This window comes from Anastrepha obliqua, chromosome 1 (genome assembly GCF_027943255.1).
Source record: "Anastrepha obliqua isolate idAnaObli1 chromosome 1, idAnaObli1_1.0, whole genome shotgun sequence".
In the NCBI taxonomy this organism is placed as follows: Eukaryota; Metazoa; Arthropoda; class Insecta; order Diptera; family Tephritidae; genus Anastrepha; species Anastrepha obliqua.
In genome coordinates, this window is record NC_072892.1 from 26558021 (window position 1) to 26585080 (window position 27060).

Consider the following 27060-nt stretch of genomic DNA (forward strand, 5'->3'; position numbering starts at 1 on the left):
AATGTGAAAAAATAAGAAATCAATTCATACCAATAAATCGAGTTAAATAAATAAAATTAAAAAGAAAAAAACAAAATGCAAAACTACAGGCGAAAAAATGTGAAGTCAGAAATGAAACAAATAAATGAATTATAGAAAGTGAAAAAAGTGCGCTTGTTAAGCGAATGTGGCTGAAAAAGATTGCAACAGCAGATACCGAAAAAAGGCGTAGTGGCGAGGCAATAACAACAATAATAAAAGCAAAGCTATCAATACAACAACAACAACAGAAAAACAGAAAAGGTAGCCGCAGCCTTAGAAGCTGCAAAGTGCATTGAGGCGAGGCCTCCGCCAAGCAAGAACAAACAGCCGAGTTCGCCCAAAGACACTGGCAAGAGTGGAAACAGTTGAAGTGAAGTGTAAAAGCAAAATCTGAGAAGTGCAAACATTTATTTGTGCCTTTTTGGTTTTCGTAAAACAGCAGCAAGAGTAGCAGCAGCCGCGCCCAACTGTGAGGCGCTAAGGATCGGCAGTGTCGCAGCGAAAACGTAGTCAAAACGGCGACCATAACGAATTCCTCGGCGATAGCGATGAGCCAACTGGGCACCGTCTACGCGACGAAGCGTAGGCGACGCAATGGCAAAAGGTGAGTGTGGAAATGTGTGAAATGAAATTTGTAAAAAATATACAATATTTGCGCCGAAAATGTGAGAAAATGCGTAGTAAATACGTTGAAATGTGCCATTAAATTAAAGACAGTGTGAAAACTCGTAGATACAGTCGAAAGGAAGGAGTTGAGTACTTGAGAGCTTTTAATGTATTTTAATGCGTTAAAAAATAAATGTAAAATGTTAAAATTTAAAAGGTGTAATTTTGTATTTTCTAACGAAATTTTTTTTTAAAAGTTTAGTATTTCAAATTTTTATTTTTTTTGAAGAAACGGGGTTTTTTGTTAATTAAGGGATAAATGCTAAATATTTTTTGTACTGTAAAATAAAAAATTATGTTGAACTTAAACTGCCGTTGAAATTGTGGCTAAACATACATTTCAACATTATTTAAAAAAGCCTTTTTACTTACAATTTGTAAAAATTTTAATTCTTAATAAATTAAATATTTTGAGAAGAAACAATAACCCGAAAACAATGTTTTTTCTATTATTTGTTATATAATATCATGTCCACAGTGAGCACCGAATTTAACAAACCAAAAAAAAGGAGAAACCATTTTCAAAAAATTGAAAAAAAATAATTTAAAAAAATATATTTTTATAGAATAGCTAATTTAATAAGGAAATGATTTTTCTATTTTTTGTAAAGGGTTTTTCAATATGGGCGGGTAGATGTTGAAATGGAATAAAATGGCGTTTGCTGTGTGGCACACCTATGGTTCAATATGGGCCATAACAAATTGGAAGGGCCACCACGTCTACCGAAAAATGAGCGCAATGGTAATATGGATAATAAAGTTTTATCATTTGAACGTGCTGGCTGCCACAGGGCGCCAAAATCGACCCGCGCCAATTGAAAAACCCTTTATAATAACTCATTTTTTATTTGAAAAGAACCAACACAATGTGTTTTTTTTTTCATTCAACAATTTTTTTACTTTTTCTAATTGGGAGACTTCCAAAGTCCAACAGAAGTAATGAGTTTTTTATGCAACCTAATATACCTATGAAATGAGACTTTCAGCTATTGGTCCATAGATGTAGATAGGAGTATTTTTAAACCTTCCCAAATATCTTGTTTTTTTTCGTCTGTCATCTGTCAACAATATTCAGTTGTTTGTTTGTTACGTTTCATACAACAATGCATTTTTGCCGCTCTTAAAAATGTCGAATTTCGTGTCTTCAAACTACGATTTGCGGGCATCGTTGATTTTCTGTTATCCATTGAAGAAAAATGCTTCTCAAGCTCATCAAATGTTTATAATTAGAGGCTTATTTTGGACATGCTCTAAGTAGAGCACAGTGCTTCAGGTGGTTTGAAAAATTCCGAGGTGGTGATTTTAGCGTGGAGAACGAGCATCGTGGTCGGCCACCGAAAAAGTTTGAGAACGCCGAATTGCAAGCATTGTTGGATGAAGATGATGGTCAAACACAAGAAATGATGGCAGAGGCAGAGCAGTTGGGAGTGACCCAAAAAACCATTTCCAAACGTTTGAAAGACATGGGCATGATTTTAAAGGTTGGAAGATGGGTGCCGCATGAACTGACTGAAAGGCAGCAAGATAACCGAAAAACCACTTGTAAAATGCTGCTCTCCCGGTTCAAAAGGAAGTCTTTTTTGGGTGTATTTCTCCAATCCCAAGCGTAAACGATCGTATGGTCCGCCCGGCCACAAGCCAAACCAAATCGCTTCGGCCGCAAGGCAATGCTGTTTGTTTTCTGGGATCCGCGTGGTATGATTTGGTACGAGCTATTAAAACTAGAAACAGTTGACGGTGCATGCTACCAACGACAATTGGCCGATTTGAACAGCGCTATACACCGAAAACGCCCAGAATATGCCGATCGGCGCCACAAAGTAATTTTTCTTGATGACAATGCACCGCCATATCGAACAAGAGCGACCCAGGAATTGGTGGAGACGTACGATTGGGAGCCGCTGGTGCATGCGGATTACTTACCAGACTTGGCGCCTTCTGATTATCATTTGTTTGCATCGATGGGCCACGCAATTTCCGAGCAGCGCTTCAATTCTTACGAAGAAGCCAAAAAATGGCTCGATGATTGGTTTGCGGCCAAAGACGGCCAATTTTTTTGGCGCGGCATCCACAAATTGCCTGAGAGATGGGAAAAATGTGTCGCTAGCGATGGCTATTATTTTGAAGATTAAATTTGTAACCAGTTTTTGTTAATAAGCGTTTGAAATTGAAAAAATTGATCGAGAAATAATGGATTTAATTTTCCACAAAAGTATTGTATTTACAAAAGTATTAGAAAAGTAAATTTCATTAAAATTTTTATAAATTTTTTTATAAATAGATTTCAAATACGCAGACGTTAATAGAGTTGAAAAAAATCAAAATTTTTTGCTACAGTACAGTAAAAATATATTTGTACCACATAAAAAAAGTAAGAACAAAAATATATGAAAAAAAATAATTAAAAAAATTATATGAAATTATGAATTTTTACAAAATTAATTAATAAATAATTACAAAAAAAAAATATTTAATTCGAAATTTACAAATTTTTTATGTTAGGTTTGTTAGTCAATATTCATCACGTTTGAAAAGAGATAAAAACTAAAATTTTTTTCTAAAGTATAGTACAAATAAATAAATACATAATTCTAAAATCTGTTGAGTAAAAAATTCAACTCTCGTTCGAATAAATTATCCGAAAAAAAATAAATTATTATTATTATTAAATTTTAATAAATACTATTTTCTTCAAAATTATAAAGAAATATTTAAGTCTTCAGTTTTTAGTTGCATTGACTATAAATGTTCAACTATGTCACCAAAATTTACCAAAGTTAGGGGTACCAAAGAATGACAAATCGTTCGTCTTGAATTTTAATGGAATAAAAAATGTAAGCACCCAAGAAGAAACCATCGATAAAAAAGCAAAAAGAAGTTTCTTACGCCTAAATTTTTAACAATAAAAAATCCTTTCGAAAGTTATAATTTTTATCATCATCATCATCATTGTTGGCCTGACAGTTCGAGTTGAAATTTGGCTTCCCTCAATAGCTTCGATCCAGAATCTCGATCCTTTGCAGATTTCCACCAGTTTTTCAGTCCAAAGATCTTGGCGCCATCATTAGGTGTGTGAATTCAGGTTTTCCTCGGGTGACCCCTGTTATAAGGCACATAAGCTTTCTATTGTAAACCTTTTTTGCAATTTAGCTTGGGTCCATCCTCAGAACATGTCCAGCCCACTTAAGACGCTGAAGCTTGATGTAGTCGGCGATTTGGTAGTCGTTTAGCTCACCTAGGCATTCAACGTTATAACGTAGGCGATAGTTGATGTGATCTATCCGCACCGGTTCCAGAATGCGGCATAGAATTATTCGCTCAAATATTATTTGCTAAGGTTTGCTTCATCCGCCTTACGCATCTCCCAGGTTTCCGAAGCGTGACTAACGCAAGGCCTAAGTATTGTTTCATAGAGTTTCAGCTTCGTTCGCTTAGAAAGAAACGAGGAACCTATTAGCCTTGTAGAGCGAAAAGGAGACCACGTTTCTGGCTGGAGCCTAACACTCACTTCTGGTTTGGCTGTTGCGTCCGCAGAGGTGATAAATCCAAGATATTTGGACGATGCAACCCGCTTAGAAGTGTAACTGTTGATCAATATGACAGATTTTGATTGTTTTGGTACTTTTCCAGTCCGCGAAAATTTTATTTTTGATTCATCTATGCAGAGGCCCGAGGTTCTGGCTGCGTTCTCAAGTTTTAGAAAATCGTTTTTCAAAGCTGCTGTACTCCTGCATATTAGATCGATGTGATCTAAGAACGCTAGAAAGTTTTATAATTGCCTTAAATTTAAAATTATTATATTTGATACGGAACTAATTCTTTTTATGTTCCATTAACAAATATTTACCAACTTTGTCTTAATTATGCGCTTAAAGGGCGAAATTAAGGCTGCGAAAATCAAAATTTTCTTTAAGTTTAATTAAAAAAACATTAGTTTTAGTTTTTGTGTTGATTTAATTGAAATTAAAAACAAAAATGTTAAAGTTTTAAAAAGCGATTTTTTTCTATAATAAAAAAATTAAGTTCTGATTTTTAGTTTAAATTATAAAAAAAATTTCAGTTTTAAAAAAGTTTTCTATAATTAAAAATAAATGTCTTGAAATAGTTTCAAAAATATTTTTAAATTTTGATTATTTTATAAATTTGGGCAAAACCAAGAATGCGGAAACCAAAATTCCTTAACTTTAATTTTAAAAAATTAATTTTAGTTTTAATTTAATTATAATAAAAAAAAATTAAAGTTAAAAAAAATAATTTTTTAAATTAAAAAAATGAAAGTTAAAAAAAATAATTTTTTCTATAATTTGAAAAAAAAAAATGTTCTAAATAATTCTCAAATATGTATAAGTATTCTCAAATAATTAGAATATTAGCTTTTAAATTTTAATTATTTCATAAATTTGGCCGCAATCATGATTTCGAAGTTTAACCAAAAGGCTATCGAAGTTTTAAAAAAATTGTATTGCATATTTTTTTAAATAGAGAAAAAATTTAAATTATGTTCTAAAAATGTTTAAGTTTTATAGTTACTTATAAAGAAAGAAAATCATTAAAAAAAAAATATTTTAAATTTTTCAAATTTTTTTTTTATTATAATTTTCATTTTGTCAAATTTTTCAAATTTTTTTTCAAATATTTTTTTTGTTAATTTTTTCCTTAACTTTAATTAAAAAATAATAATTTTAGTTTTAATTTAATTAAAAAAAATGAAAGTAGAAAAAAATTACTTTTTTTTATAATTTAAATATAAAAAATATATATTCTAAATAATTCTCAAATATGTATAAGTATTCTTCTAAGAAAAAGAACCGTTTAAAAATTTTTTTCAAATAAAAAAAATTTTAATTTTACAATATTTCTGCAAGTATAAAAAAGTTAAATTCTATTGAAAACGCCGATTTTTCGAAATACTCTTAAGAATTTTACTTAAATTTAGTTTGAACTTTTGCTGCTTCAGTTCACGTTGGACACAAGCAAAATATAGTCATTTAAAAAAATATATTTCTGCAGCCATCAAACACATCCCAACTGTGTTGCTCCTCCTCCAATCAGCGAGTTGCTGATCGCCCTAAAATGCATGCGTGCGTGCTTCGCCTTGCTTGTTGTGCTATCATCCTTCATTATCTTCCAATGATTTCAATCGACGTGTAATTCTCATTGATGCAGCTGCTGGAATTCTACTTCATTTGTTTTTTTTTTGTCGTTGTTGCGAATGCTTCCGGCGCTAAGTGGATTGCCACCCGCTGCTTGCAACACTAACAATCAATCTACAACGCTTCTGTAATTGCAACTGATTGCCAAGGTGTTGAAGTTGGTTGGTACAAACCAGCAGCTGTAGTAGGCACAACAGCAGCCAGCAACAGCTCCCAGCTCTCACAGCAGCCGCTGCCAACAAATTCTCACATGGCGTAGAATTTGACTGATTGCTGTATTTATTGGTGCACGCTTTTGTTGCTGTTGCGCGTTTTTTTGTACGTTGTTGCTGGCGCTCTGTCATTATTGGCTCGTAATGAGAGCTTAATAAATGGTGAATGTTTGGAGGCTGCCCACATACGCGCAGCGACTGTTTGTGTGTGTGCGTGTGTGGCGATGTTTAACAGTTTACTTTCCTGTCCCACCTACCTGGAGCGCATTTACACGCGCTTAATTGTATGCAACACAAAGTGACTACTGTAACAATAGAGGTGTAGTTTTTGTTTCTTTTTCCACATTACCTTTTTTGTCGCCTGCCTCCACTTAATACCAGTTTTGCCATATATTTGTTGTTGCTGGCCATATGTATGTTTAATGATGTGCAATTGTTTTTGTGACAGCTTTCATTTATTTGATTTGCTGACTGACTGCGCCAAATTGGCTGACAACTCGTGGCTGGCCACTGGGAGCTGCAGGGCTTTTATTGTTTGCAGGCAGCCAGTATCACTTCTCTTTAGACCCAATGGGAGGCTTTGTTCGCTGTCACTTGACGCTGTATGAGATTTGATTCCACTTATAACTGCATACAATTCAATGTACGAACAATTTAATACAAAACTAATTGAAATTGATTGTTGTTTTTGTGTGTTCTGTGTTGGTTGACTTCAGCTTAGCAGGTTAGTTCCTGTGTTCCCTGCCCGATAAACCGGCCACCTTCGGTTGACCTGCTGGCTTCTATCCTTTGTTAATTTTTAACGATTATCCCAATTGCCTCCGGTAGCTGGTTATATTTTTATTAGAAACGAATTTTATGCTGATGATAAATGGAGTAAAATTTGTATGTGCATTTATAACTGCTTTTGCTCTGCGAATGGTTTTAACTGTTGATCTTTCTGAAGCGAGTATGTAAGGGAGGGAAGTAAATGTATTGTAATTTTCATTTTTGAATAATGTTACCTGTATATGGGAGTAGGGGTAAAGTTGTTCAATTTTGTAATATTTTCCTCGTACTTTTTTTTTTAAACATTTGTATAAAGTTATATAATTTCAGCCGTTATATTATTCAATTTGAAAAATTGGTAAATAAATTGGCAACTTCTAAAGGTGAGCGGGCAAATTTCTCCTCAAGACAAACTGCCGAAGGAACACCTACGCTGGATTTGGCTGATTTAATGTATGTTCGTACCAGCAAGTTTTTGGATTTGATTTTAAGTCTGATTTTACACTGCATATCATCATCATCATTGTTGGCTAAACACCCCTGGGCAAGTCTTCGTCTGCTCCAGCAGACGCCTCCAATTGTCTCGGTTTCGTAGCCCTTTCTTCTATGTCTGTGACACTTTCCAAAGAGTATTTGTTGGGGTGGCTAATCGGTATTAGCGCTTAATATCTGAGCTGCCCATCTCAGTCTGTTGATCATTATTGTGGTTATTACAGACAGTTGCATGTACAATTTTTCGAGTTCTTGATTGTAGTGCGTTCGCTATTTGCCTTTATCACATTTCGCACCAAAGATTTTTCGCGTAGCTCTGCTTTCAAAATTAGCACCTTCTGTTTATCCGCATCTCTGAGTGACCAGGCTTCAGTAGCGTATAGCAAGGCGGGAATAATAATTGATCGGCACAGTGAAATCTCTGTTCTCTTGTTTAGAGGGCGCTTCTTTTGATGATAACAAAGAGAAATAGCAGCGGTTCGCCATAAGGATTTTGTGAACAATCTCTGCAGAAATTTTCTTGTAACGATCAATGGTTACTTAAATTTTTTCACTACTCAAAACTACAATCAGCGATTTTTGAGTATTTGACCCACATTGCGTTTGACATAGTTCGAAGAAGTTGATCAAAGTGCTTCAGTTTTGGCTTCATTTATTTCTAAGCCCATATTTTCTGCACTTTCTATACTTTCGAAGGCATCTTTCAAATTAGGCAGCGATGATGCAATAATGTCTATGTCGTCCGCATAACCAGCCGATTTAAATTAAATAGTTCTCTTTGTGTTTACGCCTGAGTCCCTGATAACCTTTTCAAAGGCAATATTAAAGTGAAAACGTGAGAGTCCATCCTCTTCCCGGAGTTCGTTGAGGGTAGCGAACTCTCGGAACAGATGCTTTTCTACTCTTACGACGTTTTTTACATTGCCCATAGCTATCGGGAATACCGAATACCTATCCTCTATTTATTCTGCTCGACTCATCTCAGATCCTGACGTCACTGAGACCAATGAAGGAACGTTTGGTAAAGCAGTCAGGTAACCCTGTATGCTTTGCAGTGTCATATAAGTTTTGCGGTTGGATAAGAGAGGCCGTTGCCACTAGCATACTTTTTTTTTGCTATGTTGGTACCCTCTCCATATGAACGCATGTGAAGTTTATTTCAGTCTGTCAATTCATTCCTTGTTTACAAGCCATTTAGTACGGACGTGTCACAGTGTTTTCTACCAATGGAAAAAATCAAGTATGAAGTGCGGTGATTGAATTTTTATTTTTGACAGATTTAAAGCAAGGGAAATTTATGAACGAATGACGAAGGTGTATAAGGACTTTTCGCCATCAAATTAGTACAGTAGGAAGTTGAGTTGCTGAATTAAAACGTGGTCGTACAAGCCTTGCAGACGATACACGTCAAGGTTGTTCAAAAACAGCAACCATATCGGAAATCGTAGAAAAAATACAGGATATCGTATTGGAAAATTGTCGAGTGACTAAAAAGAGAAACCCTAGGCATCTCATTGGGCAGTGTAAACAATATGTCTGCGACTTTCTCAGCAATATTCAGATCGTTTCCGAAAAGATAAAGTGGATTTTGTGCGTCGATTCATCCCTTTGGATGAAACTGGGGTCTATCACCTTGATTCTAAATCAAAACAAGAGACTAATGAGTGGTGTAAACCTGGTTCTTCGGATCTGAAACGAGTTCGTGCCTAGATATCGGCCAAGAAGTTGTTAGCATCAATTTTTTGGGATGCGAAAAGAATTTCGTTTGTGGACTACTTGAAAACTTGTAAAAATTCTGAATATTATTGTAACTATTTAGACAGTTAGATCGTGAAAAAGACCGTGTTTGCAAAAACAAAAAAAATATTTTTTCATTAGGACAATGCACTGTGTCACAAGAGTAATTTTAAATGGTTAAAATCCATGAATTAAACTTCGAATTGTTGGAACATCCTCCAAATTCACCAAATTTGGCCCCTAGCGACTTCCATCGCTTTTCGTACCTAAAAAGGTTCATGAGTGGAAAGCATTTTTTATCAAATGATGAGGTCATAACAGCTGTGGAAGCTTATTTGGAGCCCTTCCAGATTCTCACTTCAGGGATGGAATTCATAAGTTGGAATCTGGTTCGAACAAGTTTATTGATGTTCAGGGAGACTGTGGTGTTGTACTTATTGTGACGAAATCTGTTACAACAACGGAATTGAAAACCTTATTGCTAGTGCGAATGTAATACTTATTAAATACGCTGCGGATTAGATAGATCGGCCACATTATAAGAATGCCAAGTGAAAGAATTGAAAATCAAAACACTGTTTATTTTACGTCCAATGGGAGAAAGAAAAAAGGGGCCAATCAAAAAAGAGATGGCTAGATAACGTAGAAGCAGACTTAAAAGTGCTGAACGTTCGTAATTGGAGAAATGAGGCAAGAGAGAGACTGAATTGGAGGAGGATTGTTGATGAAGCTATGGTCCAGCATGGACTGTGAAGCTAAGAAGAAGAAAAAGAAGAAGAGATTATACTGAAATTAAATGTATTTCAAACCATAAATTTGTGTTTTTCTTATCGAACAACAAACCTTATTGAACAACCTAGTATAAGCGAGTTGTTCACTAATTCAAAAAAGTAACTATCAACAGCAGTCAAGGGGTTGTTGCTTTGACTTATCGAACCACAAACCTTATTGAACAACCTAGTATAAGCGAAGTCGTTCACTAATTCAAAAAATAACTATCAACAGCTGTCATGGGGTTGTTGCTTATAGACCTTCGTCTTAATACCGGCCTTAAGATTAAGAAGATTCTAGTGATTTACATTTCACCATAAATTTAACAGCGAATTTACTTACTTAAGAATTTCTACACTTCAGTTGACTTCTAAGCAAATGCGCGCAGCTAAATAGGCAACTTTTCCTTGACGCCCAGCAAAACAATTTTTCTCATTCCATTCTCGCCTCGAAACATTAAATATTAAAATTTCGTAATATATTAACTCTTTTATAAGAACAAGCGAAATTGCAAGTTTGCAGTTTTTGTTGTTTCACGGCTTATCAGCAGTTTGGCATCTGCCTCCCGTTAATAGCTGCATATACCGCCATTTGTGTGCGTGTGTGCGTGTGTAGATATCAGCAATCCACTGCTTAACCACTCTACTTACCTACTTTGTTTCTTCGCCAGCGCCCAATTGCTAGTTATTAAAATATGATATTAACGTTGCAGCGCCTCTAAATATGCAACGCACTCTTGCTTAAATGCATTTCGCCTATGAAACCGAGGCGCATAATTGCGCCGCGCTTAAAAATGCAAAACAACAATAGTAGCAACAAAAACAATGTGGTGTAAATAAAGTAGCAAAAACAAAAACAAAAACAAAAAAGACAACAACCTGAACCTAAACGCAACAAACAAACGCTACATATTTAATTAGCACAAATATTAAGTGCAGGTGTGCGGATTGGCGGAAAATTCTTAGCAACACAGGCTGTTAGCATAAAACAAAAACGAAAAACAAAAACAACGCAAAACATTGCTACGTACCCCTTTGTTCGTCGCTGTACTTACTGCCTCCCGTCCAGCAACTTGCAATTATGTCAATAATCATTCCAGAGTGATCTACAAGCGACTAAAATGCAAGGCAAAAAAGTTAATTTCCCCACTTGTTGTTGCTACCTGATGGGTATGTAAGCTGCATGGAGCGCTTTCGACAAGCGTAACACTGCCAATCAGCCTTTGTTGGCGGGGAGCCTAAACGACATGTTTTAATAAAGTGCAGCCGTTGCTTTTGTTTGCGACGGCGACGCATTCATAATTATCTGCCATTGCAGTGCAGTGGCGGTTTGTGTGCGCGTCTGTGCAGATGCCGCAATGACCAGCGCGCGCATTTCGCATTTTCGCGAAAATTGTGGTCATCTCGTCGAGCGGAAAAAATTCCTGCTGCATAATTTTTATGTACAATTTTTCACCTTCGCGCTGCTGGTGGCTGGCTCCTCTAGTTGTAACAGAAACAAACAAAAACAAAAATAGAGAGAAATATAAACTCGCCTTCTTTGATTCCCTTCTTGGGCGAAGTTTGTTAAAAATTATAACTTTTTGTTGGGATTGTGTTCGCTTCCGTTATAAAAATTCGAGGAAGTAAAATTTTTGTTTTTTAATTTAAAAAAAAATATTTTTTTAACAAAATATTTTTCTTTTCAAATATTCAAATTTTTTAATTTTTCGAAGTTCTTAAAACCGTGAGGTTTTGTTTTTACCTGCATGCGAACTATCGATACGGGTAACATTAATTAGGCAGCTGAAAATGGCAAACATTTCATTGGCATTTGCAGTGGAAGTGGCTGACTTTTCTGTTCAGTAAGGTTTGGCAAGTCATCATGAATCATTTAACGCCAGAAAAATGGAAGCAATTGTGAAAATTTTCTTCGAAAAAAAAATATAGTAATATCAGGTCAGTCCATAAGTTCGTGCGTTTTTTAAAGGTGGTTTTAAAATTAATAAAAAAGACGTTTAAAGTATTTTTTAATCAATAATATTTTTTCCTTCATTATTTACAATATCTTCCCAGCGTTTGGGCAAATTTTTAATTCCCTGCTCAAAAAATTTCTTGTCTCTGGAGCCGACATACGCTTCGATATCCTTTTTTAGAGCTTCCTTTGAGGAGTAGTTCTTGTTACACATATGGGATTGAAGTACACGGAAAAGGTGATAATCACAAGGTGCAATATCCGGAGAGCATGGTGGATGCGGCATTAGCTCCCATCCGAGCTCGTTCAGCTTGCCCAATGTTTGTCTTGCCGTATAAGGACTTACGTTGTCGTGGTGAAACAAAACTTTGCGTCTATTCACTAAAGACGGTTGATTTTTTTAAGTGCCTCATTCAAGTTTGATAGCTGATGGGAATAATAATTAGCAGTTGTCGTCTGGTTTGGTTCCAGAAGTTCATAATAAACAATACCGGCCATATTCCACCCAATAGACAGGAGAATCTTCTTGGGGTGAAGGCCATCTCTAGGGGTCAGTTCTGGTGCTTTATCTTTATCTAACCATTGGCGTTTGCGAACAGGATTATTGTAGAAGACCGATTTTTCATCACCAGTAATGATACGGATAAAAAAACTTTCATTTTCAAGCCGTTGCAGCAGCTGAGAACACACATTCTCTGCTGAAGATTGGCGACGGAAAGTCTGTGCGGAACCCATTTTCCCAGCTTTGAAACCTTTCCCAACTGAACCAGGTGCCTGTGAACTGTGAACTGTTCCATGCGATGAATTTAACCTCTGAGCTATCATATCGACTGTCAAATTGGGCTCAGCTTCCACGAGTTCGAGCAAGGCGTCGGAGTTAAAGACTTCAGGACGACCAGCGCGCGGGGCATCCTCCACGTCGCAGTTACCACTTCGCAATTTTGAAAACCACTTTTGCGCAGTCCTTACACTCACGGTATCCTCTCCGTGAACAGTGTTTATTTCCGCAGCAGCAGTTGTTGCATTTTTATACAAAAACTACAAAAGATACCTCTTTTACGCGTTCGAAGATCCCATTTTATTGTTTAACAATACGTGCTTCTATCCACGATTAAAATCACTTGTTGAATGCCCAATATATCAAAGAAAATATAAATAGATCCGTTATATTCCGCGAATAATTTTTTGTATGCAAAAATCGTACAAAAGTGAAATTATGGGTAAAATACGCACGAACTTATGAACTGACCTGATAAATAATTCCGTTTGCGAAATTCGTAGAGCGAAGTGTTGAAGCAAACGCTGAAATGCAAATTCATCATCTTCCTCAACTTGTTGGCCTTTGTTCTTACGTAAGTATCTTGACTTCTCTCTAAATACAGCTCGTGAAGGAGTTCAAGCCAAATGACCATCGTTTGCGTCGCAGTTTTACCGATTGGGCTCATTTAGATTTATTAGAAAACGAAGTCAAAACTTGGACTGATCGAATGGGCTATGCACCTCGTAGCCGCGGCCGACGTCGGCACCACTGGATATCATATGCAAAAAAAAAAACTGTCACCCATTCGGTGTATCCACCGAATTATTATAACAGGCACTGAAGGTCCTAGAGAAAGCGAAGCAAACCTCAAAGATTGTTCAAGAATGCAAGAAGAAGCTTAATTCTGTCACAAGACAAAACAGGCTTGTACTTATATGGGTTCCAGGATACTCCGGTGTTCAAGGAAACGAAATTGCCCATGAATTGGCCAACTGTGGATCAGCGGTTTCCCCACAAGGGCCAGAGCCAATATTCGGAATCAGTTCCGCAGGAATCATGAATTGGATCAGCGATTATGTAGGCAATCTACATAAAGAGCGATGGTCCGGTCTAGAACGCTGCAGAACTGCAAAATGTTTTGTGACAAGTCCGAACAGAAAACTGTCCCACGTTCTACTAAAACTTGGAAGGAAAGACGTTCGGTTGATGTTCGGTCGGTATTATTACAGGACACAACCCATGGGGTCAGCATATGACCACCATTGGAATTATTGAGAGCCCGATGTGCCTGTCGTGCTTGGAGGAGGCGGATTGCACTGAGCACTTTCTCTGTGAGTGTCCTGCCTTTGCTAGAGCAAGGCTACGAGTTTTGGGTTACGATGTCGTGAGAATGAGTAATATTCGTTCTCTAAAACTGGAGGATATTTACAGATTTGCCACTGAATCTGGAAAATCCTCACAGGACTAAATATCTCTATCTCTGTTTCTTTTATTTTCTATCTCTTTCTCTGATACTTTTCTCTTCCCTCCCTGACTATCTACCCTCTTTACAGAGCTCTAAATACAATGGACTTTTCAGCCTGAGTGTTTTAGGAGCCACCAAATCTCCTGGTGCTTCTTGGCTTAATCTTTTCAAATTTCAATTTCAATTTTCATAACAACAAAAAAAACATTCCAACAGTATTTCTATTTTGTATTATCATTTTAAGTTCTTAAGCTCTGAGAAAAACACCCCATATATTTACTGTGTGTAGATGTAAAAGATTCTGCGGAAGATTTTTGGACGTTTGCATGTTGGCAACGGCGAGTATCGTAGGCGATGGAGCAATGAACTGTGTGAGCTTTACAATGACACAGACATTGCGCAGCGCATAACGATCCGGTGGCTTCCTTGGCTGGGATATGCCATCCAAATGGGTAGAAACGGTTCGGAAGAAGCAGAAGATTTTAAAGTTGAGCTTAAAAACTTTAAAGTTGCACGGCTTTTCTGTGTGTTATAGAATGAGTTCGGGCAACAATGGATTGATGAACGATGAGCGGCATGGTACGATTTTTGTCTGTACGAAAGCATTGTTCTCGTGGCGATTTTTTGATCTCGGAAAAAAACCGTAAAGCTAGAACTCCTCACCAAAACTTCCTGAAACTCCTCAATCAGGCCATCTGGACTTTCACTTTTTTGCTACACCTGCGGGTATTGGGGGCTTAAATATCAGCCAACTGGTGAAATTCATCAGTAGCTTGAAGCGGTTAATATGAACGTAATTAGTCGCTGTTGGTTGTCATCCTCTAACCCAAAGCCCCTTCTAACTTTTTCCACCTGCTAGTCAGAAATAAAAAATTTATATTGAGAGAAATTAAATTTTAAGATAAAATGTAAAAAAAGAAATGTGTTCGGTATGCAATTTAAAATTTTGTGGCAACCAAATCAATAATTATTTTGAAATAAAACAGTTCTTAAAGTTATTCACTACTTAATAATATTTTTCTTTATCAAAAAATCCATTCCCACTTTTAAGGGTCCCCCAATTCGAGGTGTAAGTTTTGAAAACAAAAAAGTATGAAATGATTTTTTTTAATATAACTTTGAGAACCCGCATTGACATACTTATGCACAAATATTAATTTTTAAAAGCTGTAATCGCTTCGTCAAACACTCCGCTCAAGGGTATAAAAAATTGCGACGCACGGTCAATTTGTGGGGTCCCATATATTTATGTATGTATGTATCTATGTATGTATGTATGTATGTGTTCGCTTGCAAGACCGCCATGCTTGAGTGACGCCAAATTAGTCGTATACGTACATATAAATGAACATCATGCGGCCTGACTTGCAACAACAACAAAACATTACTAAGAGCACTTGCAGTGTCACCAACGCCGGCTGCCTGCAACACCAGTCCATAATTAAGTGCTGCACACTATGCAGCCAAGCAACACATCTCCCTACACATTTCGCTTCCTTTGCAACCCTTCACAATCTTCCCTTACCCCATGCAAACTACAAAGGGCTCCCTATTCCTCTCAAACCTCCAGCTGTTGGGTATCACTCACCATATCAATATCGCTCGACTGACCGCCTCTGCTTTTGTTTACCGCCCTTTTTTGTTTTTGTTTTTATTCTCTTGTTTTTTGTTGTTGTAATTCACCACCATTGCCGTCAGCATTGATGTGAGCAGCGTACGTTGACAATTCTATTCAAAAATAATGACAGGCACTAAGAAAAAAATGGAAAATAATAAAATTTAAAAATAAATTGCACAAAAAATCGCGCGTAATTTAGTTTTGAAGTGCGGGGCCATTTGATAAGATCGATCGGTGTGACAGAGTTGCTGAAGGTGGGCAATAATGTGGCGGTGGCGGTGGCAATAATGTAAATGTGTGCATGCAAATACATATATAATAGTACATATACCTTTTGTACGTGAAAATATCCCAGCAGGGAAAGGTTAAACTAATAATATTTAATAATAATTAATATTATATTTAGTCGGCAAGCCTTTATTTTGTCTCACAGCATTCAGTCATCTTGGCATGGGTTCGACCAGGTTCTTGCATGTTAAGGGGGGAGCCTGGTTTATGAGGTCTAAAAATTGCATCTCTTTGCGATTTATTTTTTTAAGGAAAAAATTAATTTAGCACTGCAAAGTTTTTTCTATCTTTTAATGAACATTTAAAAAGTATAAAAAATTGTGTACTGGTTAAAATAAGTTGAAAAAAATGTTTAACATAGAAATTAGTAGAGCGCTGCAACGCTGGAGTTTCCAACTGGCGTACAAGATACAGCTCGTAATTATTAATATATCTAAAGCAAAAAATTCAAATGGATTTCTAATTATCATAATTTTTTATTCTAGATGAACTAAGAAAACTGAGAGAAATTCCAAAATTTCAACTTTTTGGAGGTAATAAGAAAAAAATGCCTTTCTATAAAAAAAAATTCACTTCAACTTGGTATAAAAAGCTTGAAAATTTTTTTTTTATCTATTTTGTTAGTTCAAATAGAAGAGAATTTAATACTGAAGGGAACAAGCTATGATTCATTTCAAAAGGTTCATTAGTTTTTTTTCATTCATATACGCCAATTCAAAGAAATATAAAAATGAAAAGTCGAGAAAAGAAGATAAAGTTTGTACTATAGCAGTCCGGTCACAGCTTAACTACCTAACGCTCGCCTACCTTTGGCTTTGTATCTACGGAAATATTGAGAATTAGGCTCTGTTATCTTTGTGTGAATATTCTGAAATATATTAGGAATCGCTTAAAACGAAAAAAAAAAAATTGATTTTTTTGACCTTATAAACCAGGCTCCCCCCTTAAAGGATCTATTTTCCCCCACTCTTCTTTAATATCGTCTTCTAGATCTTTCTTGTTCCTAATAACATATTTTTCCAGTTGGTTTTCCAAATGAGCCCACAGATGTACAATTACATTGATGCCTGGAGATTGCGGGGGGTTTTCAAGTACTTTAGGGCTATAGTACCTAAGCCATAGACGGACATCAAGTGTCTTATGTCTACTAGAAATTGTCCTTAATTCCCAAATTTTCAGCACTTTGGACCAAATTTTCTTTCATAATTATTAGGTATTGTTTGTGGCCCATATTGCCGTTAATGAAGCACAAATTTCTAGTACCAGCAGCAGACATACAACCCCTTACCATTACCGAACCACCCTTATGTTCAACTGTCGGACGAAAATTTTTTCCAGCAACTCTTCTTCACACATACCTATGATTGTCCATCTGACCTAAATATGTTAAACTTGCTTTCATCTGCAAATGAAGCGTGTCTTATCCCCATGACGCTTTGCGAATTTTATTTTCTTGTGCCAGTTAATCTCGTTGATGAAAGGTTTTTTCGTGCAACTCTTATTTTTTGCCAACACTAAACGTATGCATACTTTTGGGGTTGAAGTTAATATTAAGGTGTTAGGCGAGATCTGTTGCGAGCTTAGGAGTGCTGAAATTTGGATTCTTCTTAATTTGTTGCACTATTCACCGTTTATTTGCATCCGAGAACAGTTTTGGCCGTACCGATTTTTTCTTATTCTTATATTCCTTTCTTACTCCACGGATTTTGCTTCTTTGAAACATCTTCGACTACGCTGTCTACCCATTTTTATAGTTTGAACTTTTATTCAACAACACACGACTGAATATTTATTTTAATTCATTACGTTTGTTTCTTCCTTTGCACTGTTCTATTGAGAGCAAATCAATTGTGGGATACCCCGTTTAAAAGTGCCAAACAATCGCAATAATGCCAAATGTTCGATTTCTTTTTTGACACCAATTTTGCGAATGCTGCAAGATGAATTTTTTATAACACGGAGGTAATGGATTTGGATTATTATTACTATTTTTAAAATCCTATTTGAATACCCAATACAAAAGTATAAAAATAAAAATATTTAACTTGCATTTCTTACAAAAATTTTGAATGCTATGTGTGCCCGAGTTCTTTATTGAGCCACTGTACGTGGCGGGCTCCAAACCCAGCGCACAACCAGATCTTGAATTGTTTCGCCTCCTCACATTAGTGCGCTCTCGAACGGATGTTCGGAAACTAGCCAAAGGATAGTTGTGAAGTCCGAAGTCCGGAAGTTATGATCTGCTTGGACCGTATGCTTAACGTATCCCTCTTGCTACTTTGAACTAAGTAGGTAAATGAGTAGAAAAGTCCTCTCTCGACGAACAAACCTAACACTCTATAAGGCTCTCATCATGCCCGGCCTATCAAATAGCGCAGAAGCTTGGACGATGGAAACACTCGATGGAGTGTTCCTTGTAGTATTTGAGAGAAAGGTTATTCGAAAGATTTTTGGACCTTTACACGGTGGCGGCAATGAGATGTATGAGGTTTACAATGGCATAGACATACCTGTAGTGCAGCGAATAAAGACTCAGCGACTTCGTTGGCTAGGCCATGCCGTCCGAATGAATATAAGCGCTCCGTCTCTGAAAGTATTCGATGCGGTACCAGCTGGCGGTAGAAGAGGAAGACCTCCTCTGCTTTGGAAAGATCAGGTGGAGAAGGGCTTGGCTTTACTTGGTGTGTCCAATGGTCGCCGGTTACCATAAGAAAGAAAAGACAACGCGCTTTATTAAATGGTTATCGCGCTAATTAAGAAGAAAAAGAATTTTATTTATTCCGCTAAAGGGAATACCTTAAATTTCATTTTTTTTAGTTCTCTTGGTTATTTTAGAAACATATTGGACTAAAACTTGTTCGGCTAGTATGAACTGATATTTTAAGGGGGGACCCTCATTTATCGGGTCAAAAAAATCGATTTTTTGGAAATAATTTTAATCTATTCTACAACTATTTAAGAATATACTTTCAAAATTTCAAGTCGATATCTGTATTTTTGAAGGAGTGACAAAATTTTTAACAGGACGCGACGGGTGGCCTGATCGCCTGTATCCAAAACTTTAAACGCGTTTTTCTCGAAACATCATTTTTTGATTTTGTGTACACAATTGAGAACGCTGTATTGAACCAATCAGGCTTTACAATAGCTCATTTTAAAGATAATTAAATTGTTTTCAATGTGACATTAAGTGTTTTTTTAAAAAAAAAGATTTTCATATTTTTTTGTAATTTTAAAGTCAATTTTTATGCATGAAAAATCACTTTTAACATAAAACTGGGTAAAAAATATCAATTTCGACATTTTTTTTTTAAATCAAAATGTCACATCGAAGGTATTATCCTAAAGTTTTAAAAAAAATTTGGTTTTTTTATTTCAGAAAAAAATTCAGAGCGCTAGAATGTACACAGATAGAATGAGGTGCCATGGACGAGGTGTATATTTCCATACTTAAAATGTTTTTTTTTCTTCTCCGAAAATTTTTGTAGACAGTCAAGACATTTATTAAAGTACTTTATGAATTACAAAACGTTTGAAGTTATTTTACCTGAGAAAACAATTCCCAAAAATGATGCATTTTTCGACCGTCTAAATGAGGGTCCCCCCTTAATTGGTATTTTACTGATTCATGGCTTGACATTTTACTGATTCATGATGCCTTTTATATTTCGGGATTAAAGAACAAAAACAAATTTTAATCATCGAAAATCACTTTATTGTTTTTCAAAATATTCTCCATGAAGATCTATACACTTTTGCATGCGTTTGAACCAATTGTCGAAGCACTTTTGCCACTCTGAATGAGGTACCTGCAAAACATGCATTCTGAATGCCGCAACCGCTTCTTCAGGTGTCGAAAAACGTTGACCTCTCAGTTTTTTTTTTACGTACGGGAATAAAAAGAAGTCATTCGGTGCCAAGTCAGGACTATAAGGCGGATGACCCATTAATTCGATGTTTTGGGTGCTCGAAAATGCTGTTGTTTGAGCCGATGTGTGAGAGCTCGCATTGTCCTGATGAAGAGTGATCCGTCTTTGGCGATTGGTTTTCCTAATTTCTTGGAAGACAACTGGCAAACAAATGGCTGTGTACCACTCAGAATTTATTGTTCTGCGTTGTTCTAGTGGTACGGTTGCGACATGTCCAGTTTTTCTGAAAAAACAGGCGACCATTTGCTTGAAAGTGCTTTGTGCGCGAACAACTTTTGTTGGATTTGGCTCATCTTGAAACACCCATGCAGTCGACTGCTGCTTCTCTTTCGGGCTCATACGCGTAAATCCATGATTCATCACCTGTCACGATGTCATAGACGTGTTTCGAAGCCCCGCGATCGTATTTTTTGAGCATTTCCTTCGACCAATCGATACGAGCCTTTTTTTGAGCGATTGACAAATTGTGTGGGATCCAACGCGAACAAATTTTTTTGACAGTCAAATGTGTATGCAATATTGAATGTATGCTGGTCCCACTAATGCCTAAGATTGTCTCAATCTCACGATAGGTCACATGACGATCTTGCAATATCAGTTCGCGCACAGCATCAATGGTTTTCGGAACTACAACTGATTTTGGACGACCTTCACGAAATTCGTCTTGGAGTGAACTACGACTACGATTGAATTCACCATACCATCGATAAACACTGGTCCTTGATGGAGCTTCATCGCCAAAAAATGAATTAAGTTCATCCATGCAATGTTGCTGAGTTAATCCACGTCGAAAGTTGTAAAAAATAATCGCACGAAAATGTTCACGATTTAATTCCATTTCTGGACCGAGATGAATCTTTTAAGTTACTGTAAACAACAGAAATAGCGCTGGTATTTCAAAACGTTCTGAGTACGTAAAAGGCAAAAAATGTCAAACTTTGCGATACAGCTGTCAGTTGCCAGATTGCAACATCAGGGTTGCCAAATCCCGACACATAAAAGGCACCCCTCGTATCATTTCAAGCATCGAAAAATAAAGAACACGAACTGGTTGAGCTGAAAAGTGAACTGGTATTGTTCTAGTTCGCAACCATTATTTTTTCCTGCAGGGGTGTTTTGTGTGGCTTTTAATAAAAGGTACATAGATAAATAGGATGTGTTTAAATTAATATGAGTGCACTTAGTTGTGTTCGAGTTACAAAAAATCCACGGCGATTGCTCGTGGGTCACAAACCTTTTAACGACTTAGCACACAAATAAAACCTCGTATTATTATTTTATTTAATATTTTTAGAATTGACCGCAATAGCAAAATGCATAAGATACGTAGTTAATGTCACACTGCATTTTTAGAAATACAACTGAGTAGTTTATTAAATTCTTAGTAGTGTTACGAATGACAGTCAAGGCAGACATTTGAGTTATTTTATGAATGTACAGCACTTGAAAGGTCGCACGTAAAGTTCACCTCATCTCATGCGGTTCACTGTACGATTCGGCACATTTTGGTTTCTTCTGAAGTCAGCAGGCTTTGAAAATCTTTTTCGCATACCAAATTTTTATTTTGATGCATGTAAACTGCTAGGAAACGCAGAGAAGAAGAGATAATAGCGACCCAAAAACCGAATCGTTCGGATAGAAAATCAAAATCAATTTGTAACAAACAACGAGTGTTCAGCACATTTTTGTAGTAATCAGGCAGAGTTGGGAAATAATGTGAAAATTACTAACAAGAAATTTATTTTATTAATAGGTGGGCAACTAAGTTCTCGCTGTTTTTTTGATGAAAATACAACTTTATTCTGAAAAAATGGTTACAAGTGAATCATTGAAAGTATTTCCCATCGCTGGCTACTACTTTTTCCCATCTTTCTGGTAGATCTCGTATACCGTCGCGGTAAAACTGTTCATCTTTTGAGGCTATCCACGGATCAAGCCATTTTTGGATGTCTCCATATGAATGGCACTGCTGGTCAGCTAGACCTCGTGCCATCGTTCGGAACAGGCGATAATCGGACGCCGCAATATCTGCAGAATGTGGCGGGTGGAGTACGATTCCCCATTTCAGTGTTTCCAGGTAGGTTTTAACGGGTTTGGCAACGTGAGGCCGAGCGTTGTCATGCTATAGAATCACTTTTTGATGCTTCTCCGCGTACTGCGACCGCTTCTCGCGCAGTGCTCTGCTCAATCGCATCAATTGAATTGGATACCGATCCCCAGTGACGGTTTCGCTTGGCTTTACCAGTTCATAATAAATAACACCAATTGGGTCCCACCAAATACATCGCATAACCTTCGCAGCGTGAATATTCGGCCGAGCCGACGACGTAGAAGCATGACCGAGCAGTCCCCATGACTTACTTTTCTTTGGATTGCTGTAAGGAATCCATTTTTCATCACCCGTCACAACGCGATGAAGAAAACCTTTCGTTTTTTGCCGCTGGAGCAGTTGTTCACAGGCGAAAAAACGACGTTCATCATCCCTTGGTTTTAACTCATAAAGAACCCAAGTTCCCTGTTCCTAAATGATTCCCAAATCATGCAATCGCTTGGAAATGGATTGGCGGGTAACTCCTAATACTGAAGCAAGCTCTTCTTGCGTTTGACACGGATCCTCATTGCGCAATGCCTCCAATTCAGCGTCTTCGAAGATTTTTGGTCTTCCTTCACGCGGACGGTCGTCAACATTAAAATCACCGTCGTCAACATCATCATCATATATGGTTGCCATGTGCTTACATATGTATAGTACCTTCTTAGTATGGGAGTTGAAAACCTTGCGAAATACTGTTCGCTGTTAGAGTCTACTTCGTATCTTGACCGATGATATCTTTCCATATATGTACATATGCAAGCGGCAGCAGCAAACTGGAGGGAATTGCCACTGCGAATATCTGAAGGTCTGAATGCTCTGGAAAAATTCCTATTTTTCATTGAAAAAATGGGGTATCAAATTTTGAACTCAATAAACCCTTCGGCGGCCGCTGTAGTTGGCTGGTTGTTGCGTGACTACCATTCGGAATTCACAGGGGGAACGTAGGTTCGAATCTCGGTGAAACACCTAAAATGAAGAAAAAGTTTTTTCTAGTTTTTTCTCCGAGTGTATTTCTACCATGAAAAAGTTCCTATTAAAAAAAATATCTGCCGTTCGGGGTCGGCTTTAAACTGTAGCTCCCTCCATTTGTGAAAGAACATCAAAAACCTTGAAAAATGTTTGAAAGGAAATAATGATATAATGCAAGATTACGTAGATGTTAGTACAGTTTTGAGCGCAGCTTTGCCGCGCCTTTATTTGAGATAATCTGTGGGAGTGAATCGAGAGGACATCGTAAAATTAGCGAAATTTTTTAAACATACATACGTGAAAACTTAGGTTAGGTTAGTATAAACATGGAAGAAAATAGGAACTGGAAGAAAATAGGAAAGAAAGCAACTGCTTGTAAGTGAGGAATATAAATAAATTTCCAAACCAAAGTCAGCTCAACAACTGTTCTGTAAAATTCGTTGGTCACCGACTAGCGGTTCCGATCGAATGGATACAAAGGCTCCAGCTCTGAAAATATTCGATACGGTACCAGCTGGTGGAAACAGAGGAAGAGGAAGCCCGACTCTGCGTTGGAAAAATCAGGTGGAGAAGGACTTGGCTTCACGTGGTGTATACAACTGGCGCCGGTTAGCACGAGAAAGGAACAACTAGCGCGCAGCCCATGGCAGCTGGTTCTACGTTACCGGAATGATTCCGGTTTCTCTCGACCAAGGGCTGCCGCCCCAGTTAACTAGCCCTGTTTAGTGAACTGTTTATCACTAGCGCGCTTTGTTAAACTCGGTCAAAAAAGAAGAAGAATCTCTTATTTCTCTTCTCTAATCTCCTATTTTCTCTCTTCTATTCAAGTCCTACAGATGCAGAAACTTTTCTAATACTTCATGTCTGTATTGGACACGAATATTATTCGCGTTTTTCGCCAGACACCAATGAAAATGCTGGAAGATGTCATAAAAATTGATCCTAGAAGGGATCCTTCAACTTATTAAAATAGAATCACGATCAGGTTAGGTTGTGTTGAACTGGTTGACTACGATACTTGCCGACGCCAACGTGCATAGGGCTAAAAATCTTCCCCGGAATCTTTCTCTCAAACACCCCAAGTGAAGTGGCTAAAATTACTTTACACTCTTTGACGCCACCTATCTTTGGTTCTGCTAACTTGGAGGTAATGAGAGACTGTCAACAAATATGGTGATACTCGTCGTCCTATAAATGCAGATGCCGGAGTGCAGACACGCTACAGTTCCACTCTATCTTTGCGCTAGCGTCGCCTAAATTCACAGTCACATCCTAATTATCCCATGTCATTTATCGTCTGATTGACTGCTTTTTAGGTCCTACGGGAATAGTTCAATACTTTGTTAACGAAGTAATGATAATCAAGTAATATTCCATAAAGGAGGTGTCGCTCTTGATTTGTGTCTTTTCTTTGTTCTTTGTTCTTTCTTCCTTTTTTTTAATTTTTGTGATAGTCAGTAGCCCCACAGTAGCTGCCACGGCAAAACTGAATCAGCCATTACACTTGAGGTCATTTATGCTCACCGAGAGTGCGCGCTTCTAAATTGAAATTTCAACAACTTCAAAATATTTCAGGTTCTAATAAAATATTTGCACGCAAGCTGACCGAAGAGGGGGGCGGGGGGCGAGTGAGCAGCAGGTAGCATTTAAAATTGTTCGTGGCAATAAAATTTAACGCAGTTTAGCTGACAAGCAGGGTAATACAACAATAACAACAAAAAGGATTAAACCCGAGGGAGGAACAACAATTTACTTACCATCAACTAGTAACAACAGCAACACCAACAAACTATTGTTATTGCCTCTTGCCTTGGCCGCAAAGGTTATTCTCAACCACTTTCTAAGGAGCTCCACCACAAATCTACGTATTTGGAAGTGTGCGTGCTGCGGCAAAAACATACCAGCGTACATATATTTGTGTCAGTGAATGTATTTTGGTTAAAGATTAAAGTTTAAGAATATATGCACCGCTTTGTTGCATGTGCGTGTTGCCCCCAGAGTTGTGTGTGCAACACTTGCTTGCAACAATTTCTATACTATTTTATTGCTTTCTATAAATGAGCGATGAGGGTGCGTGGGAGGAGGGTGAGTGTGATGGAGATATGTTTAGTTTGGGGGCGCTTTCAGAGAAATTGCAATAAAAATGCGAAGTGCTAACAAAGTACATACATACATACATACATACATACGTACGTACATACGCCAGTTTTGCTCCCATTAACAAGGTACCTATTAGTTGTTGTTTTTGTCTTTTTTTCCTTTTTTATATTACGTTCTTTATACCGCTCCGCTCTACTGTTTTTAATGCTCTTCGTCGTTTAGCAAATTTGTTCGTAATTTTTGTTGATTTTTATTGCCATTGCAATTTTAAAGTGAAGTGCCACATTTTCGTGAATTTATGAAGCTTTAAAAGTAGAATTATTATGGCAACGTTGCTGAATCATTTAATTGTGGGTAATGGAGTTTGGAAAGTAAACCAAGAATATAACTGAAAGTTCTTAGGGAGCTCCCAATACGAAAGCAGAAGTAAAACTATTTAATTTTTTTTGTATTTTTCATCATTTTTTATTATCAGTGCGCAGTAGGTCAAGCTTCAGAGTGTTCGAGCGAAAAGTAAACTGAACTTATGCCGTGGAGAACGTGTCGTTAAACACATTAAGTCCCAAAGACTTCGATGGTTAGGATACACTGTGCGCATGGATAACAGCTGCCCTCAAAAATCCTTTTTAATAACAAACTCTCTAATGACGCGGACTCGAGAACGTCCAAAGTTAACCTGGCTTGACTAAGCCATAGCCTACCTGAAAAAGCTAAAAGTCAGGAGCTGGAAGTCTATTGCTGTAAACCGTGCAGAGGCAGAGGATTGTGGACGGAGCTAAAGCTCACTCTCAGCTGTAATCGCTACTTGACGATGATGAGGACGATGATGAGTAGGGCAAACTTTCAAATATTCGAGGGTTGCCTTTTATATTTTGCGCCTAATAATAAAAACACAATAAAATTATAATGAAAAAAACTGAGGACATTAGGAAAAACTGAAGATATTAAGAAAAAATCAAGATATTTCATCTCAAAAAACTCTATACGAGGGTTGCCGTTCATATTTTGCGCCCAGTAATAAAAACGCAGTAAAATAATAATGAAAAAAACTGAAGATATTAAGAAAAAATTAAGGTATTTCATTACCAAAAATTCTATACGAGGGTTGCCTTTCATATTTTGCGCCCAGTAATAAAAACGCAGTAAAATAATACTGAAAAAAACTGAAGACATTAAGAAAAAATCAAGATATTTCATCTCAAAAAACTCTATACGAGGGTTGCCTTTCATATTTTGCGCCCAGTAATAACAACGCAGTAAAATAATAATGAAAAAACTGAAGATATTAAGAAAAAATCAAGGTATTTCATTACCAAAAATTCTATACGAGGGTTGCCTTTCATATTTTGCGCTCAGTAATAAAAACGCAGTAAAGTAATACTGAAAAAAACTGAAGATATTAAGAAAAAATCAAGATATTTCATCTCAAAAAACTCTATACGAGGGTTGCCTTTCATATTTTGCGCTCAGTAATAAAAACGCAGTAAAATAATACTGAAAAAAACTGAAGATATTAAGAAAAAATCAAGATATTTCATCTCAAAAAACTCTATACGAGGGTTGCTGTCATATTTTGCGCCCAGTAATAAAAACGCAGTAAAATAATAATGAAAAAAACTGAAGATATTAAGAAAAAATTAAGGTATTTCATTACCAAAAATTCTATACGAGGGTTGCCTTTCATATTTTGCGCCCAATAATAAAAACGCAGTAAAATAATACTGAAAAAAACTGAAGACATTAAGAAAAAATCAAGATATTTCATCTCAAAAAACTCTATACGAGGGTTGCCTTTCATATTTTGCGCCCAGTAATAACAACGCAGTAAAATAATAATGAAAAAACTGAAGATATTAAGAAAAAATCAAGGTATTTCATTACCAAAAATTCTATACGAGGGTTGCCTTTCATATTTTGCGCTCAGTAATAAAAACGCAGTAAAGTAATACTGAAAAAAACTGAAGATATTAAGAAAAAATCAAGATATTTCATCTCAAAAAACTCTATACGAGGGTTGCCTTTCATATTTTGCGCTCAGTAATAAAAACGCAGTAAAATAATAC

General features: G+C 36.8%; 1 protein-coding gene across 1 annotated transcript in view; it reads left to right on the forward strand.

Moving 5' to 3' along the window:
* The first annotated feature begins 560 nt into the window (after positions 1-560).
* The window catches only part of LOC129235913 (uncharacterized), a 202275-nt gene continuing 175775 nt past the window's right edge, over positions 561-27060 (forward strand). The window contains exon 1 of the mRNA XM_054869987.1: positions 561-625. Within this exon, the coding sequence (XP_054725962.1) occupies positions 570-625 (56 nt within the window). The 5' untranslated portion in view covers positions 561-569. The remainder of the gene's footprint in view (positions 626-27060) is intronic.